General features: G+C 34.9%; 1 protein-coding gene across 10 annotated transcripts in view; it reads right to left on the reverse strand.

Annotated features, from left to right (window-relative positions):
- Positions 1–20,097, reverse strand: part of FER (FER tyrosine kinase) — a 435,477-nt gene that overhangs the window by 128,078 nt on the left and 287,302 nt on the right. The window contains exon 17 of one of the 10 annotated variants that reach the window (XM_044780083.2): positions 1,921–3,901. The exons of the other annotated variants lie outside the window; for them this stretch is intronic. Coding sequence (XP_044636018.1) covers positions 3,888–3,901 — 14 coding nt within the window. The 3' untranslated portion in view covers positions 1,921–3,887. Of the gene's footprint in view, positions 1–1,920; positions 3,902–20,097 lie in introns of those variants that run through there. 10 annotated transcript variants of the gene reach the window in all.

Here is a 20,097-nt window from a genome sequence, read left to right on the forward strand (position 1 = left end):
GATGGGGAGCGTACAGAGGAGACACAGGAAAAGTTAGAAAACTAATCATAAAGGCAGAGTTTGATACTTAAAAATTTATTTTAGTTAAATTAGGAATACCTGGTTCAGAAAAAAGTTCAAATTGATAAATAAGACATATTAGATAGAGAAAATACTAAGAACAAGTCATCAATTCATTAATCTTGTCTCTGTTTATACTTCCAAAGAATCATGTTTTTTAAATGAAGTTCTTCATTAATATTAGTTAATATTTAGCACAGTAAATTAAAATTTACTTAAAATTTCACATCACTTAATCTATAACAGACTATATCTGAAAAATAGTTCACGTCAGTGAGTCCAATTTACACTCTACAAGAGAACACACAAATCCCAAGGTACATTTATGATTACCTACTGTTAAAAGTTATAGAAGCACATTTTGGAATTGTTCAATAGTCTAAGTTTACCACCGCCTGTGGATTATATAAAACAACTTCAAGGTCCATTCTACCCTGAATATTTTAGCTGTCTAAAAAGATGAAGTGAAACAGATTGAATCTTTCATTCAACACATTTAAATTTTTTTATTTCCTTAGTAACTTAGATATTATTCAAACAGAAAAACCCATATGGCTCATCTTTCTCAAATGGATAACACATATACCTCTACACTGTCTTGGAAATACAAGGACATTTTGAAACATCCTTGACATCAACATCTTCTTTCCTTTTGGCAAAAACTTTGTATTTTCTCTGGAATACTTCCAGAACCCATCCTAACTTGGACTCAAAAACTGCTCTTCATAGCTTAATCATTTCTCACATCAACTATTAAAATTAACCTCTTCATAAATCTATCTTCAGTACACTCAGGGGGTAGAGACAGTTCAGCCAAATTATTTTATCATCTAACTTTGTCTCACATACTCTGGTTTTCTATACATCCTGACACGTTTCAGAAATTGTTATTCTATTTGTCCCTACCCATTTCTGTTAGGTTTTGAGCTCTCTAAATATCACTTGTCCTCCAAACCACCTACTTACCTTCCACTTGTCTTCTAAGCTTGATTGTCTCTCTCTTGTTATGAATTTCTGAGTCTGAACCGTGATTTTGCATACACTGCCTTCCAAACTCTTTCCTATTCCAAAAAAGTATTTTTTTATATTTCACCTCAGAATTATATTTCCCTATCATATTTATGGACGACTTTGGATAAAATGTTTCGTCCACTGAAAGCTATCTGAAATTCTACTGTGTCTGTATATTTATTTTCTTAAAATCTAAAGGTTTTATATTCAAAACATACCAAGGAAAAACTTACTGACCTACACATTAATAGTACTTTTCTGTTAAATTAAAATTTAATTGTTTGGTAACACTCTCATAGGAAGAGAAAGAAATGAATGCCTCAGATTAATTTTTAATTAGTTAATTAACATTTTGATTAACAATCTGAGCCAAAATAGGTAACTACTAGTGCTTTGAAAATACTGACAGTTTTCCTCGGTTGGATATTGTTTACTCCGAAGTATCTGGGTACTATAGGAATCTGCTAGCTCACTGAACTGAAAATCCAATCTATACTTAATGCTACTCCTCAGCTCAGCAGCAACTAAATTTATTTACTAAGAACTTATAATGTATTAAGAACTGTGCCAAGTTCTTTACAAATATTATTTCATTTAACTCTTGGAACATTATTATTCTCATCCCTCATTTTATAAGTAAAGAGGTTGAAGCTTAGAGAGATTCAGCAACTTGCCCAAAGTCACAAGTCTACAGAAGTAGTAGAGTACGAACTTAAACCCACATAGAGCTCCAAAGTCATAGTGGCCATGTTTACACTGGCAAAAGTCGCTCTAAAGGATACCAGCTTCTAAATAAGAGTGACAGTGCATTTTGAATTCCATTGAGCGTTTTTCTTTTATTTTGAGTGTTAAAGTGAATAACCAAAGAACATCACAACTGATTAGAGAGAAGCTTCAAATACTTTGGGGGTGGGTATTTTTCCCACTGGAATGAAATAAATTTGGCCTAAAGGGACTTTATATAGAGATAAGAAAAAATACTTTCTGATAACTCTTATTCAAAAGGACTTATACTTCTATTATGATCGGGGTATGCAGTTTGCCTGGCCACTTATAAACTCATCTCTTATATGTACCTGCTCTTACACAAAATACTGAGAAGGCTTCTCAAAGCACAGCCTCACAGGGAGCCACTATATTTTCTAGAAAAATTTCCTGAGTTCAGATCTAATGCTGCCTGAATTGTTAATCCAGAGGTCTGAAGTTTGGGTTGGGGAATATTCATGAATCTTTCCTATAACAAATCCACTTAGATATTTGAAACAGTAAAACTTAACTCAAAATATATCTCCAGAAGAGTAAACAGAGATGTACAAAAATTTTTACAGAAGCTCTCTTTATGACAGCAGATGACTAGAAAAACAATTATCAAGTAAGGCATAAACAAATGCTATGCAACTATTAAAGAATAAGTTAAGTCTATAATTTTTTTACATCAGTAAAAAATATCCAAGATATTTTGTGAAGTAAAAAAATACAAAGAGCAGAAGAATACGTATGGTAAGTTACCACTTGTATTAATAAAAAGAAGTATATGCATATATGTTCTATTTGTGCAGAAAAGCTCTGGAAGGATAAAACTAAAATTAAACAAACAAAAACAACAACAAAATCCCACAGAAAAACTGTAAGATCACCTGCCTCCAAGAAGAATTCCAAAGAGAATAGGGGGTTAGGGATGGAAAAATGGCTTTTCATTGTGTTTCCTATGCATACTTTGAAAGTAATGTTTAAAAAAAGGTCACTACACTGCCTAAAACACAGCTGCATTGGGAATAAAATAGAAAATAGGTTACCCTGGCCTATGAAGACTTTCATCTTTCCATCCCTCCTACCTTTCCAACTTTACCTTGTGCCAGCCTCTCCCAGGCTCACTATGTCTCAGTCACTCTACCCTGTTTGCTGTTATGCAAACACAAAAGCCATTCCTCCTTCACAGCTTTCGCACTTGCTGTTCACTGTGCCTTTCCCTAGCCGTTTGCAAAGGTAGGTTATTTTTATCTTTCAGGTCTTAACACAAATGTCACCTTCTCCCAGAGATGTTTCCTAAGGCTTCTAACATAAATTAGGTGCCACCTGTTACCATCTCTCTGAGCCTAACTCTTTTTATAGCAAAGTTTACAATAATAAATTTATTTGCAATTATTGTTAAACATGTCTCTCCAACTACACTGAATTCAGTGGGGGAATAGATCACAGACATCTTTTCCACCAATGCATAGGGTGTATGGAACTTAGCTGGTTCTCAGGAAGTATTCACCAAATAAAGTAATTAATCCAAACTTCACAATAATAGGTTTATAAAGGATGGAAAGTCTTAAAGAGAAACAGGTGTATTTCCTGTTTCGAAGTCACTTAATACAGAGTGATATATGTGTTTCTAACAAAAATAGTGATTTTTGGCTTATTTTTATCAAAACTGACTAGTTTAGAATATCTTTGAAAGAGTAATAAAGCTCCTTCAAATTACAGCCTCATTAGCTTAGAAATTCACTTTCAAACGAACTGAAGACGATAAATTTAACTCTTAAAAGTAAATAACCTCGATATATTTATAAATTTTTCATATATGATTACCTATCTTTTATTTTTAAAAAGCACTTTCAGAGATGCAAAAAATTACAAAAAGACATGTATTAAGTCTTTTATCCTACTCAACAAATGACAGATGTTAACTACAGGTAAAGTTTCTTTCTTAATTTTAGTAGCTAAGATAGAAAATACAGAGATTCAACCACTTGCTGGCAGCAAATATCATCTCAGAAGATAAATTCATTTGGAAGTCATTATCAAAGATCTTCAAGGTGCTTTCAATACTACTGCAGACAGACTGACATGAAAGAGAAGGAAAAAAACACAGGAAAACAAAGTCTTAAAAACCAGGTGCTAATATGAAAATATTTAATGCATGTAATCTCTTAAGATACAAAATTATTAAAGACGTTATATACAGTCACTTTGTTAATCTCTTTCAGTTTGCTATATAAAGCCTTTCATTTTGAATGCAGCTATTGTCAAATGTGATACTGTTTTCTCAAGTTTGACAGAGATTTTAGGCAAATTTATTCTTTCTAGCAAAATGGTACATTTTCTAGGTGTATTTATTAGGCTCTCGGTCTCAGGCACAGCTGTGTCAGGTACTGAATCATATTCTTCCTGGAATTGAAATTCACACCCATAAATAGGTACCAATGACAATCTACTTCAGTTTTACAGAGAAGGACAAATGAAGGCAAATAAAGAACAGGAAAGTTCCACATACACAAAACCTTTTTATAACGACAGTTTCTAATATTATTTTCACATTTTCAATGACAAGAGGCTACACAATGCTTAATGTAAAGTGTGACCCCTCAAGATGAATTTGTGAAGATGTTTTATGTTATATAGCATCTGAAAACCAAGAAAGGGAGAAAAAGAGTACCTAAATGAGAAGAGAGATATTAAATATGACCAGAAAACCAGTGCAGAAATGAGAAAAGAAAATAATGCATAATAAATTCTCAGACGTAAGTAATTTGGTTAGTCATAAAAATGAGCAGTTAGCAAGTATAAGATTGACTTCATTCTTAAAAGTTTATTCAAATTTCTGAAGGAAACGGAAGAGAAAGCAAAAATATATACATTCCCACCCAAAAAGACACAATAAAACACAGACTCTTAGGCCTGAGGGCCTAAAAGATATTCGGTATTTTCCATGAAATTTATCATAAATGTGAAGAAGCTCTGACTCTGATTACATTATTTAGCCTTGAAAGCTGACAAGGACAGCAAGAATCTAGCATGTTCAGTTTAGGGTCACCACAAGATGACACCTGAAATTGAAATAAATCATTACTACGATCTACAAGGCTTTGCGTGATTTGAACTGCGCCCCCTCTCTAACCTCATCTCCTACTCTCTGGTACCCTCACTTCATCCATACTGCTCTTTCTGCAGCTCCATCCTCCAGATACCTACATAGCTTGTTCCCTCACTTTCATCAGGCTTTTACCTGAAGTTATATCCTACTGAGGCCTTCCCTGGCTGTTCTCTCTAAGACTTCAACCTCCAACCATGCCAATAATTGCTATCTTCTTTCCTCTATGCTTTACTTTTTAACACCATTCAACACACTACATATTTTACTTATTTATCTAACATATTTCTTTCCCTACTAGAATGTAAGCTTCATGAGAGCAGGGATTTTCGCTTTTCGTGGGGTCTTCTGGTCTGTTTTTTTCACTGTTGAGTCCCCAGAACCTGGCATACATAGTAGACATTCAGTAACTGTTGAACAAATGAATGCATAACCTAACAGAATATCCAGCCTTAAATAGTTTTTAAGTAAAATTCTATTTAAAGAATATTGGTATCTATGAGTAGAGTGATACACCTTCTCAAATATGAATGTATAAGGTTTTCATTTCTTCCATAAATTTAAGAAGAGTCCAGAGTTTGTCTGGCTATCATTTCTGAATACATAGGGTAACTTATAACTAGAAAGGGATATAACTTACAACAACAAAGGGATAAAATTTTCAAACAAAAGCAAGAAGATAGCATTACAATATCTTTGGCTAATGCTGACAAGAGGCATTTGTTTTGGGTTTCTACATAAAATATAACATGAATATGTACAATATTTCAATGGAAGTAGAAAAAACTCAACATACTCACTTTTCAACTTTCATCATGAATAAAATAAGTATTTTTTAAGAACTTTGATTCAACTGACTTTCAGTTGTCTCTTAATCTTCAAAACATTGTGCTCCCCATTGTTTTAATTAAATAATTGTTTTCCTTATAATTCTGATAATACGAAAATCTCATACCGTCAGATTCATACATATTAGATAAGTAAGAGGGGGAAATCTATCTGTAAAAATAAGGCTTTATATGTCAATTTTTTTTTTTTTTTTCCTGAGGAAGATTTGCCCTGAGCTAACATCTGTGCCAATCTTCCTCTATTTTATATGTGGGTCACCACCACAGCATGGCTGCTGATGAGTGGTGAAGGTCCCTGCCCAGGAACCAAATCCAGGCTGCCAAAGCAGAGCATGCCAAACTTAACTACTAGGCTGTGGGGCTGGCCCCCTAAAATTAGATTTTTATTTCAGTTGAATTCACTACAGTTTTAGTAGTCCTATTCATACTTCTAACATTTGCATTCAATTTAAGTAGGCTTTCAACAATAAAGCAAATTTTCTTATCATTTAAAATATTACTTTAAACTTTATCTCTGAGAATTTTAAGACTTTTCCATGTGTAATAACCAAACCTTAAAAATGATAACCTGGGGCCAGCCCCATGGCCAAGTGGTTAAGTTTGCGCACTCTGCTTCAGTGGCCCAGGGTTTTGTTGGTTCGGATCCTAGACGCAGACATGGCACCACTCATCAGACAACACTGAGGTGGCATCCAACATGCCACAACTAGAAGGACCCACAACTAAAATATACAACTATGTACCAGGGGGATTTAGGGAGAAAAAGAAGAAAAAAAAAAAAAAGATTGGCAACATTATTAGCTCAGATGCCAATCTTTAAAAAAAAAACAAAAAAAATGATAACCTAATAAAACAGCAGTAAAACTAACTAAACTAGTACTTTAAGGAACTTTAAATCCATGTGGAAGGATGCATATGTGTTCAGAACACCTACATTTTCGTTTCAATCATCAAGCAACTTCAAGTACCATAAAGTCTTTCTAAAAACGGGATCGAAGAGCAAGAACATGGTTCAGAACATGCTTTGTCCTGCTCACCAGGCTGCCTCTTGGCAGGAGGTACTTAGAGGTATAAGTGCCATCAGATGCTCACAACATTAAAAAACATGAGTAATGTCACTCAAATACGTAGGATACATCTATGGTTCAAATGCACCATGAAAACTTAATGTTTGTTATAGCATATCAACCTGTGCTCACTGATAGAAAAAAAATCCCTAAGCAATTCTTTAAAACCACTTAAGTCAAAGATGTGATACAGTAATAGTTATTACATTACAGGTTTCATTTCTTGTATTCTTCTTCTGGATGAACGTTTGTAGCCTTTAGGTCAACCTCTGAGAAAGAGTCTGCACTAATAGAAGGGAGTGGTCTCCCTGAAAAACAATAGGAAAATGCCAACACCACACATGTGGAATACCATCAGGTTATCAATTTATGTCCTGGGTAAATTAAATAAAGCTACTAACTTCAAAGGATATTACTGCTGTTAGTGTCTGGAGAAATGGCCAGTTTAAACTATTCCATCTGCATTTGTTTGGGATATTAGGTAGCAAATGAAACATTAGGGCAACCCAATGTACATCATTTGGATGAGAAAGAAACAGGAACTTAAAGATGCTATCTTTTTAACATGTTGTTTTGAAAGTATTTTACCTTACATCAAAAGTATTATCTGTGATATAAAATGGCAACCAAATGCATTTATTTTGCTTTTCATTAACTGTAATATGCTTGAATTATAAAATAAAGACCAATGTCTAAGTTTAGGTATTATCAGTTAACACATAAAAGAAAAAAACCATTCTCGCAAATTGAAATTTACAACACACTAATTTATAATTACTCATTTAGACTCATACCAAATTTGTTTTTAAAAAGTATTCTATCGAAGAGAAAGACAATCTCTGTATGACTCCACTCATATGTGGAAGTTAAACATATAGACAAAGAGAACAGATTAGTGGTTACCACGGGAAAGGGGGGATGGGGGATGGGCACAAAGGGTGAAGTGGTGAACCAACAACACGACTAACAAACAGTAATGTACAACTGCAATTTCACAAGGTTGTAAACTATCATAATCTCAATAAAAAGTTTTAAAAACAACAACAAAACTATTCTATCGACATCTCCAAACACCATAAATGAACTCCACAGAATTAGGTTCTTCGTTAGTAATTTATTAGCAACATAAAAAAATTGAGCCACTGAGTTGACATCTTATACTTTTCGGTACAAAATATTAATTTAATAATTACTATGTTGTCCATTTTCTTGAACTCAAAATTTACTGCTGTGAAGTGACATTGTTATACAACTGGCAATGGGTTAAATTCATGTAAGGCAAGGTGCCAGTTTAGATTTGAGGGCTCTTTTTTGAGTGCCAGGAAGCATGTTCCTTAATCTTTTGTTGGCACAATTTACCCTTTCTACATTTATGACGAGTGAAAGAAACAAATGCCAGGTCAGCATCCAGAGCCAAAACACTGGGAGTTTGTTATCAAAGGAGCAGAAACTGTCATTTCTAGTGACTACCATAATAACCTCTAAAGCTATAATGTCACATAACTGAAACTGATAAAACCACATAAAAATATACCATGTAATTATGAATTGGAGGGGTAAAATGTTTATTTTTAAAAAGAATTTAACATGCCAGCAAACATTAGTGAAGTTACCTACAGAAATCACAAGTGGAAATGAATAATTAAAAGAAAGGAAATTTGACAATGGAAAGATTTCTACTGAAAAGTTAGAGACTATGAGAAAAATATTATTAATCAAGTCATTTCTAAGTGAAAATAGCTAAACAATATAAACTACATGAGCTCAATTTCTTTCGTCTTTTTAAACATGCTGTTGAGGTGAGATATAGTTTGCTGATGTCTAAAATCTGGTAAAAATTCTTCAATAATTGTAAAAGTTCCAAAGGCATAAGTCATTTTAAAAATTAAGATAAGGCTGAGGATTGCCAAGGGGCATGCATCTGTGTGAGCTAAGGAATGTATCAATTAGTTTCAGGAAATTCAGAGCTCAAAGAGAACAGCCAGGTCAGAAAGAAGGGGTTAGTTAGAAATCTCTAGTGAAAGAAAGAGTGGAGGCTGACATTTTGTAAGTCTTGCTAAAATTAATCACCTCTATCCAGAATCTGCACAGACATTGCTGTCCTTGGAGGTTAAGGTGCTTAGTCTCCTATTCATCAGGGTACCTTGTGACAGCCCTAAGTTAACCACATATATGAAAACAAATGACAGCTGCCTGGATCATATATACTCCTTTAAGTCATAGTTTGTCTTTAAAAAAAAAAAAAAGTCCCCTCATCATTTCCTTCATTTGAATTTCTAAGTAATAAACAACTTGTTTGCAAAACAAAATGGGGTCATATTTCAACATATTAGAGTTTGGTTTTGTTTTTAGTATTTCCTCGTGCCACTTAGAATAGCCTTTTGTTTGACTTACTTATCCAGCAACCCATAAGCAAGAAAGTATATAAATAAAGTATTTGTAATTCAAGAGATGATTCAAATAAAGGCAGGATCATCTTGTAGTGTTCACTCTAAACTTGAATTCTCAAATGCTTATAATCTCTTCAAACATTACTCTGGTTAAAATATATGTCACATTTATGATTCCAAAGAGCTCAGTTATCTGACAAGAACAGAAGCATATTAAATTTTGCATAATACATTTTTGAAATGGCTTGCACATTAGACACTAAGCAGTTATTAAATCTTGCTTTTAACCTACCAGTTTTCTAAATCTTCCCTCCACAGCTTGATTCCCAGGAGAGAAAAACGTAACTCAAACAAAAATTTTCCCTGTTTACGGCAACAAGCTATTTACTTATCTGTGCACAAGGCTGAGAAATTATGGAATGGAGATTCAAGTATTTGCCCATAGGGTATCTTACACAGACATTTTTCTTGAATTTTCATTTGTATTTTCAATTCATAAGAGGATTATATATTTTGACCCACTTATAAATTGAACGACATAAAAGAAAAACAGAAAGAGCACTATTTTCCCACTTTCTATTTAACTGACGTTGACAAGTTAGTTTGAGCTCTCTGAACCTCACTTAGCTTATTTGCAAATGGGGATAACAATACTGCCTGGTAGAACAAATGACATAATGTTAATTAAAGTATGTTGACAACTGTAAAATATTATGTAAATGTAAAATATTATATATTATGTTACTTTTAAGAGAATTAAAATTAGCTGATTATTTCCCCATCATGCCTTTTATAAAAAGGGGAAAGGACAAAAACATACTTCTGAAGTAGTCTATTTGTTATAAGAGGTTTCAAATTTAAGAAAAATTTTCCTAACAACTAGAAATTATAGGTTAGAGCTAAACTTTAGAGGTCATTTAATCCAGCCATTTCAGTTTTACATTTACGGAAAGAAAGACTCATGAAGGATAAATAGTACAACATATAAACAAAACAGTCACAAACGGCGGTGGAAAGGGAAGAACTAAATGCAAACTTTACGTCTCTCAATTTGTTCTGTCATTCTTGGCAAGAGAAATCTAGGGCTAGGATTAGAGGCCTGGGCAGGGGCAGGGGCGGGATCAGAGGTTAGGTTAAAGTTGTGGCTGGATTATAGCAGTCATTTTAGCAAGTCAATTTTTTCTGAGCCAGCTATAATAAAAATTATGATGAGAACACATAAGAGGGTTATTATGATGAACATAAGAACACACATCATGGCTATCATGTGCATATGTGTGTTTGGTATACACCACACAATCACAGTACATTAGCTCTTACAGCAACCCTATTATTCTTACTTTACAGGTGAGGGAACTAAAGCAGAGAAGGGTTAAGTAGGTTGAGCAAGGTCCCACAACTTCAAAGTGGCTGAGCCAAGCTTTCAGTTAAGACTGCCTAGCTCCTGGGCTTTTTTTTTTTTCAGAGCTGTATTGAAGTTCAGTTTATATACACAAAACTCACCCATCTTAATGTACAATTCAATGAGTTTTGATAAATTTACAGAGGTATGCCACCATCACCACAATCCAGTTTAGAAGATTTTCAACACTCCAAAAAGATCCCTCACGCCCATACATAGTTAATCCCCATCTAACCCCCAGTCCCAGGAAACCACAAATCTTCCTTCTTTAGCTATAGATGTCTTCTGTGGGCATTTCATAGACATGGAATCATACAACATGAAGTCTTTACCTCAGACTTGTTTAATCAGCATAAAAGTTTTTGAGGTTCATCTGTATTGTAGCATGTATTCGTAGCTCATTTCTCTTTTTTATTTGATAGTGTCTATTGTATGAATATACTGCTTTGTTTATCCCTCATCAGTTGATAGATATTGGGTTTTTTTCTACTTTTTTAGCTATCATAAATAATACTGCTATAAGCTTTCACATACAGTCTTTGCATGGACATATGTTTTCAGTTCTCCCGGGTAGATACCCAGGATTGGAACTGTTACTTTATATGGAAAATTTACATATAACTTGAAGAAACTGTGAAACTTGTTTCCAAAGTGGCTGTATCATTTTATATTCCACCAGCAATGTATGTAGGCTCTTGTTTTTCCACTTCCTTACCAACACTTATTAGAGCTCAAGATCTCCACCACCACCCTCTATAGGCTTTTCAGTGATCATGCACATATGTCACTGAATGTTGGAATTGGAAAGAGGGAGGAGCTAAGGGAATGGAAAAGTGAGGAAGATAGATCTTACATTTGTTCAAAGACAAACAAATCTATTTCATTTCTCTTCTGTTTGTTTGTTTGTTTGTTTGCTCTTTGCTGAGGAAGATTAGCCCTGAGCTAACATCTGGGCCAACTGTCCTCTACTTTTCTATGTGGGTTGCCGCCACAGCATGGCTGACAAGTGGTCTATGCCCATGCCTGGGATCCAAACCTGTAAACCAGGGCTGCCAAAGGGGAGTGTGCTGAACTTAACCTCTACGCCATGGGGCTGGCCCCCTCTATTCAGTTTTTTCTTTAAAAAAATTTTTAATACTTCTTGAGAGTTTTGGTTCACAGAAAAACTGAGAGAAAGGTACAGAGATTTTCTATATAACCCCTGCCCAACACAACACAGCCTGCCCTATTATCAAGATCCCCTGCTAGAATGGTACATTTCTTACAAGTGATGAACCTACGTTGACACATCATTATCATCCAAAGTCCACAGTTTACATTAGGCTTCACTCTTGGTGTTATATATTCTATAGGCTCAGACAAATGTAAAGTGACATGTATCTACTATGATATCATATATGCCAGTTTCACCATCCTAAAAATCCTCTGTGCTCTGCCTACCCCATCCCTCCCTCTTCCATAATCCCTGGCAACCAATGAACTTTTAACTGTCTTCATAGTTTTCCCTTTTCCAGAATGCCATATAGTCAGAATCACATAGTATGTAGACTTTTCAAATTGTCTTCTTTCACTTAGTAATGCAAATTTAAGTTTCCTCTATGACTTTTCATGGCTTGATAACTTATTTCTTTTGAGCACTGAATAATATTCCATTGTTTGGATATAAAACAGTTTGTTTGTGTACTCATCGTGTACAGAACATCTTGGTTACTTTCCAGTGTTGATACTATGAATGCAGTTCCTATAAACATCCGTGTGCAGGTTTTTATGTGGACTTAAGTTTTCAACTCCTGTGGGTAAATACTAAAGAGAGTACTTGAGATGATTATACTGTTTTAAAAAATTTTATTAATATGATGAATTACATTGATTCTTGAAGGTTAAACTAGCTTGCAGTCCTAAGATAAACTCCACTTGATCATGATATATTTTTCTATATTGCATTTGTTTTGTTAAAATTGTGCTTATAATTTTTATATCATGAGATCTAGTCTGTAGTTTTCTTTTCCTGTAATGTTTTTGTCTAGTTTTAGAATCAGGTAATGATCGTCTCAAATAATAAGTTAGGACACAGTCTTTCAATTTTCTGAATGGCTTTGTAAAGAATTGGTATATTTTCTTCTTAAAAGTTTGGTATAATTCACCTCAACTGAAGCCACCTGGGCCTGAAGTTTTCTTTGAAGGATGGTTTTTTAATGATAATTCTTTAAAAGATATGAAACTACGAAGGTTGAGTGAGCTTTGGCAGTTTGTGTCTTTCAGGAAATTTGTCAGTTTTCTAAGTTCATGAATTTATTTGCATAAATTGTTCAAACTATTCCCTTAATATCCTTATAATATCTGTAGACTCTGTAATGATGTCACCGCTCTCATTCTTGATATTGGCATTGATATTGGTAATTTGTGTCCATCTTTTTTCTGATCAGTCTGTGTAGAGGTTTATCAATTATATTGATCTCAAAGAACTAGCTTTTAGTTTCACTGGTTTTCCGTTTTAATTTTTTCCATTCTATTGATTTCTACTACTATCTACATTTTTTCTTTCTTCTACAAATTTCGGGTTAATTTGCACTTTTCTTCTAACTTTTCAAGGTAGAAGCTGAGGTCATTACTTTGAGTCCCTTCTTCTTTTCTAATATAGACATTTAGTGCTATAGTTGTCTCCCTAAGTTCTGCTTTATGGGCATCAGATAAATACTGAGATGTGTTTTAATTTTCACTCGGTTCAAAATACTTTGATTTATCCTCTGACCCACTGGTTATTCATACTTGGATTTTTCAGTTTCCTAATATTTAGAGATTTTTCAGAGAACTTCCTGTCCATGAGCTCTACGCTCTACTTTATTTTCATCATGTTTACAGAACTTAAATTCTTATAAATTTATTGAGACTTTTTTTATGCTCAGAATATAGTCTATCTTGGTAAATATTGTCTGTGTACTTTAAAAGAATGTGTATTCTGGTGATGTTGCATGGAGTGTCCTATAAATGTCAGTAGGTCAAGCTGACTCACAGTATTATTGAAATCTATAACTTATGTAGCGAATATATTTTTTAAAAATCACTTACAGCAACATCACAAAAAATGAAATACTCAGTGGTATGTGTGATAAAAGATGGAAAGTCCTGTACACTAAACTCTACACAACCTTGCTGAGAGAAATCAAAGACCTATTTTACTAGAGATACCATGTCTATGGGTCAGAAGAATCAATATTGTTAAGAAGCCTATTCACCCCAAAATGGACCTACAGATTCAATGTAATCCTAATCTAAATCCCAATGAACTTTTATAGAAACTGAAAAACTGATACTAAAATTAATATGGAAATGCAAAGGACCTCTAGGAGACAAAACAATTTTGGAAAAAAAAAGCTAAATGACTAATATCACCTGATTTCAAGATTTATTATAAAACTACAGTCATCAAGACTGTGTGATATTGACATAAAGACAAAAGGATAGACAGACAAGTATTAACAGAGTCCAGAAATAGATCTACACATATATATTAAAACTGAAGGTTAAAAAGTCACAAGAGAAAAGGCAGTCATTTAAACAAGCAGTGCTGGAACAACTGGATTATCCTTATGCCAAATATATGAACTTCAAACCATTCCTCACAATATACACAAAAATTAACTTGAAATGGATTCTAGATTCAAATGTAAATTCTAAAACTATAAAACTTGTAGAAGTAAACACAGGAGAAAGCCTTTGTGACCTTGGGTTTAACAAGATTCCTTAGATACACCATCAACAACCTGATCTATAAAAGGAAAAACTGACAGTTTAAACTTCATCAAAATTAAAAACTTCTCCTCTTCAAAAGACACCACAAGAGAATAAGAAGACAAGTCACAGACTGAGGGAAAATATCTGAAAATCACATATCTGATAAAGAACTTGTATCCAGAATACATAAAGGACTAAGACTCAATTATAAGAAAGCAACCAATACAAGTTAAAAAATGGGCAAATAATTTGAACAGATACTTCACCAAAGAAGATATATGAATGGCAAATTAGTACATGAAAAGATGCTCAACATCATATGTCAGTCAGGAAAGGCAAATTAAAACCGCAAAAAGGCATGTCTACATAAATATTAGAATGGCTCAAGATTGACCAGCCCAAGAGCTGATGAGAATGTGGAAGAACTGGAACTCTCATCAACTGATGATGGGAATGTAAACTAGTATAATCACTTAAGAAAGCAATTTATCAGTTTTGAAAAATTTAAATATGCACATTCCATATGGCCCATTCATTCCACTCCTAGGTATTTTCCCTAGGAAAATGAAAGCACATGTCCATACAAAGACTTGTACATGCATGTTCACAGCAACTTCACTTTTAGTAGCCCCAAACGAAAAACACTCCAGGGGCTGGCCGAGTGGCATAATGGTTAAGTTTCCATGCTCTGCTACGGTGGCCTGGGGTTCACTGGTTCGGATCCTGGGCACGGATCTACACACTATTCATTAAGCCATGCTGAGGCTGTATCCCACATAGAAGAACTAGAGCAACCTATAACTAGGATATACAACTATGTACTGGGGCTTTGGGGAGAAAAAAGAAAAAAAAAGAGGAAGATTGACAACAGATGTTAGCTCAGGGCCAATCTTCCTTACCAAAAAAAATTTAAAAATAAAAAGAATCGAAAAGTCTATCAACTGTTGGGTGGATAATCTGTGGTATATTCATATGATGTAATTCTACTCAGCAATAAAAAGGAATGAACTATCAATATACATTACGACACGAATGAATCTCACAATAATTATACTGAATGAAACAAAACAGACAAAAAAAACCAGTCTGTATGATTCCATTTATATAAAATTCTAAGAAATACAAACTAATACATAGTGACAGAAAGCAGACAGTGGTTGACTGGGATGGCACAGAGAATGGTAGGAGGAAGGGACTAAAAAGAGGCATAAAAAATCTGGAAGTGACAGACCAGGTGGTCATCACCTTATTGTGGTTATGGTTTCACAGGTGTATACATGTGGTGATGGTTTCACAGGTGTATACATATGTTAACAGACAATAAAGTATATGTATATAAAGTGTATATCAATTATATATCAATAAAGCTATTTTCATAAAGAGAAAGAATAACAATTATGGTTATTAAAAATTAGATATTTGCCAGGCATTTTCTCAAAAATGAATGAAGGAAGCTCGATAACTGAAGAAAAAAAACAGTGACAGCTTTCATTGCCGGTGATAAAATCCAAGCTTTCAAATGAAACTTAAAATTTTGGAAAACACATACTTGCCACCATGAACTTGATAACTTCCCATTACTTTTCTGACAAGACTAGTGGTGACATTAATGAATGCAATCTGTTGATATTGTATAATAAGTTGTGTGACTATTTGGAAGATCTGCATAACTTGGTCACTGGCTATGTTCCAAATGATGAAGCATGATGTTACAAAATCACGCATGGACAAAAGATGGATCCAAACTGCAAGATCAAGCAAAGGACTTAGTCTAACAATACAGAAATTTCATCAATGCAGTTTCAGATTCCACACTGCAATTCACCTTTAAGAAAATTTAGCAAAATCTAGATGAGAGAGGTGGAGCAAAATGATGGGGTGAGCTGACCCGGGATTCTCTCCCCTCCAAAGTACAACAAAGGACTGAAAAAAAACCCTGAATTTCAGCTAATGAACCCAATGCCAGGACTCAGAGACCTATAGTATCAAAAGACAGAGGACGGAGCCCCTGCTGCCTGCCTCAGAGGAGCTGGAACACTGTAGGAGAGAACCTTTCTCCCTCCCGTAGAAACTGGGATCGCTGCACGGGTCGGGAAGGAGTGGGGGAGGGGCCGCGCGACTAGGGTATCGTCTAGGACTCCCACGGCCAGTACAGTGGAAACCCACTGATGGGGGAAAGCTTCTGTGCATGGGGACCCCATAAATCTAGGGCCCTGGGAGACCAGAGAACAGAAATGATCGAATCCAGATCAGTGAGCGAGAGAAACCGTCCCTCCCCGCCCCGGCAAACTGCACTGGGTGCTGCCATCTTGCCCGAAGGCGGAGAGCTCAGAATGCATGGCACTCGACCCCCATCTAGTAGTGACAGGCTGTAACTGCAACCGAATTCTACCACCATGAGAAAAAACCGCTCCTCTACCATCCAGCAATTTATAAAAGCCCCAGATCAGAAGGAAAACAATAAAAACACAGAATTAAGTCCTGAGGACTTGGAAATAGGTAAACTAAGTGAAAATGAGTTCAGAGCAGCTATAATAAAAAAACTCAATGAGGTAGAGAGAAAGATAGAGAAACAAGCCGAGTTCTGAAGTTACTTCACAAAAGGATTGAAATTATAAAGAAGAATCAAACAGAATTACTAGAGATGAAAAACACAATGGACCAGATAAAACAGAATACGGATTCCCTGAATGCCTGGGTAGACTCCACAGAAGAGCAAATTAGCATAATCGAAGATAGACAGGCTGAATGGCTCCAGAGAGAGGAAGAAAGAGAGCTAAGGATTAAAAGGAATGAGGAAAGTATTAGAGAGATAGCAGATTCAATGAGGAGAAAGAATTTAAGGATCATAGGAATTCCCGAGAATGTGGAAAAGGAAAATGGAGCAGAAAGTGTGCTTAATGAAATTATAGAAGAGAACTTCCCAAATCTAGGGATTGAGGGAGAAATGTGTGTAGAGGAAGCTTTCAGATATCCTAGATTTGTCAAGGTAAAAAGACCTACTGCAAGGCATATAGTAGTACAAATGGCAAAAATGAATGACAAAGAAAGAATACTCAGGGCAGCAAGACAGAAGAGAATAACCTACAAAGGAGCTCCTATCAGACTTTCAGTGGATTTCTCTACAGAAACCTAACAAGCTAGGAGAGGATGGAGTGACATATTCAAAACTTTAAACAATAAAAATCTTCAGCCAAGAATACTCTATCCAGCAAGAATATCCTTCAGATATGAGGGAGAAATTAAATCTTTTCCAGACAAACAAAAGTTAAGGGAATTTGTAACCAAAAGTCCTCCACTACAAGAAATCCTCAAGAAGGCTCTTATACCTGAAAAAAGAAAAAAGGGAGAAAGGGGTCACAAACCACAGAGTAGGGAGACAGATAAATAGAACCAGAACAGGATAGCAAATATTCAACTATAGCATTAGGATAAAGGTAAGGAAACTACCAAAGCAAAGACGATCTTATCACTCTAACTACAAACTCATAACACAAGTTGGAATAAGAAATGAAAATAATAATTTAGGAGGGGAAGAGCAAAGGGACTAAATTAGTTTAGGCCAAGTAAGTAAGAGACCACAAGAGAATACACTATATTATACACGAGATTCTAAAACCTCAGGGTAGACACTAAACTAAAAAACAGAACAGAGCCACAAAACATAAATAAGGAAAAATCTAAGAAACCCAGCATAAGAAATTGCAGTATCAAATGGGTAGGATAAAGCACACAGGAAGAGAAAAGCAGGAAAGCCAGATAATGAGAAACAGATTGACAGCTTTAAGTCCGCATGCATCAATAATCACTCTCAATGTAAACGGATTGAACTTTCCAATAAAAAGACACAGAGTGGCAAAATGGATTAAAGAACAAGATCCAACAATTTGTTGCCTCCAGGAAACACACCTCAGCTCCAAGGACAAACACAGGCTCAGAGTGAAGGAGTGGAGGACAATACTTCAAGCTAATAGCAAGGAAGAAAAAGCAGGTGTTGCAATTCTTATATCAGACGAAGGGGATTTCAAAATAAGACAGGTAAAGAGAGACACAGAGGGACAATATACAATGATCAAAGGGACACTTCATCAAGAAGAAATAACGCTTATAAATATCTATGCACCCAACATAGGAGCACCAAGGTTCATAAAGCAACTATTAACAGACCTAAAGGAAGATGTTAAAAACAACACAATAATAGTAGGAGACCTCAACATCCCACTCACATCAATGGACAGATCATCCAGACAGAAAGTCAACAAAGAAATAGTGGAGCTAAACGAAAAACTAAAATAATTGGACTTAATAGACATATATAGCTCACTTCATCCGAAAAAAGCACAATACACATTCTTCTCAAGTGCACATGGAACATTCTCAAGGATAGACCATATGTTGGGAAACAAGGAAAGCCTCTACAAATTTAAAGAAATTGAAATAATAACAAGCATCTTCTCTGATCTTAATGCTATAAGGCTAGAAATTAATTACAAGAAAAAAGCTGAGAAAGGCACAAAGATATGGAGACTAAACAATACACTACTGAACAAGCAATGGATCATTGAAGAAATTAAGAAGAAATAAAAAAATACCTGGAAACAAATGAAAATGATAACATGCCATACCAACTCATATGGGATACAGCAAAAGCTGTATTAAGAGGAAAATCCATCTCAATAGAGGCACATCTTAACAAACAAGAAAAATCCCAAATAAGCAATCTTAAACTACACCTAACTGAACTAGAGAAAGAAGAACAAATAAAGCCCAAAATCAGCAGAAGAAGAGAAATAATAAAAATCAGAGCAGAAATAAATACTATTGAAACGAAAAAGGCGGTAGAAAGGATCAACGAAACAAAGAGCTGGTTCTTTGAGAAGATAAACAAAATTGACAACCCCCTAGCCAGACTTACAAAGAAAAAAAGGGCAAAAGCTCAAATAAACAAAATCAGAAATGAAAGAGGAGAAATAACAACAGACTCTGCAGAAATACAACAGATTATAAGAGAATACTATGAAAAACTCTATGCTAACAGAATGGATAATCTAGAGGAAATGGATAAATTCTTGGACTCCTACAATCTCCCAAAGCTCACTCAAAAGGAAGCAGACAATTTGAACAGACCAATCACAAGGAAAGAGATTGAAACAGCAATCAAAAACATCCCAAAGAATAAAACCCCAGGACCAGATGGCTTCCCTGGGAAATTCTACCAAACTTTCAGAGAGGATTTAATACCTATCCTTTTTCAAGCTATTCCAAAAAATTAGGGAGAATGGAACACTTCCTAACACATTCTATGAGGCCAACATCACGCTGATACCAAAGCCTGACAAGGACACAACGAAAAAAGAGAACTACAGGCCAATATCACTGATGAACATAGATGCAAAAATTCTAAACAAAATTTTGGCAACCAGAATTCAGCACCTCATCAAAAGGATCATACATCATGATCAAGTGGGATTCATACCAGGGACACAGGGATGGTTCAACATCCGCAAATCAATCATGTGATACACCACATCAACAAACTGAGGAATAAAAACCAAATGATCATCTCAATAGATGCAGAGAAAGCATTTGACAAGATCCAACAGCCATTTATGATAAAAACTCTGAACAAAATGGGCATAGAAGGGAACTACCTCAACATAATAAAGGCCATATATGACAAACCAACAGCCAGTATCATACTCAATGGGCAAAAACTGAGCGCCAT

Source organism: Equus asinus, chromosome 9 (assembly GCF_041296235.1).
Source record: "Equus asinus isolate D_3611 breed Donkey chromosome 9, EquAss-T2T_v2, whole genome shotgun sequence".
Taxonomy (NCBI): domain Eukaryota; kingdom Metazoa; phylum Chordata; class Mammalia; order Perissodactyla; family Equidae; genus Equus; species Equus asinus.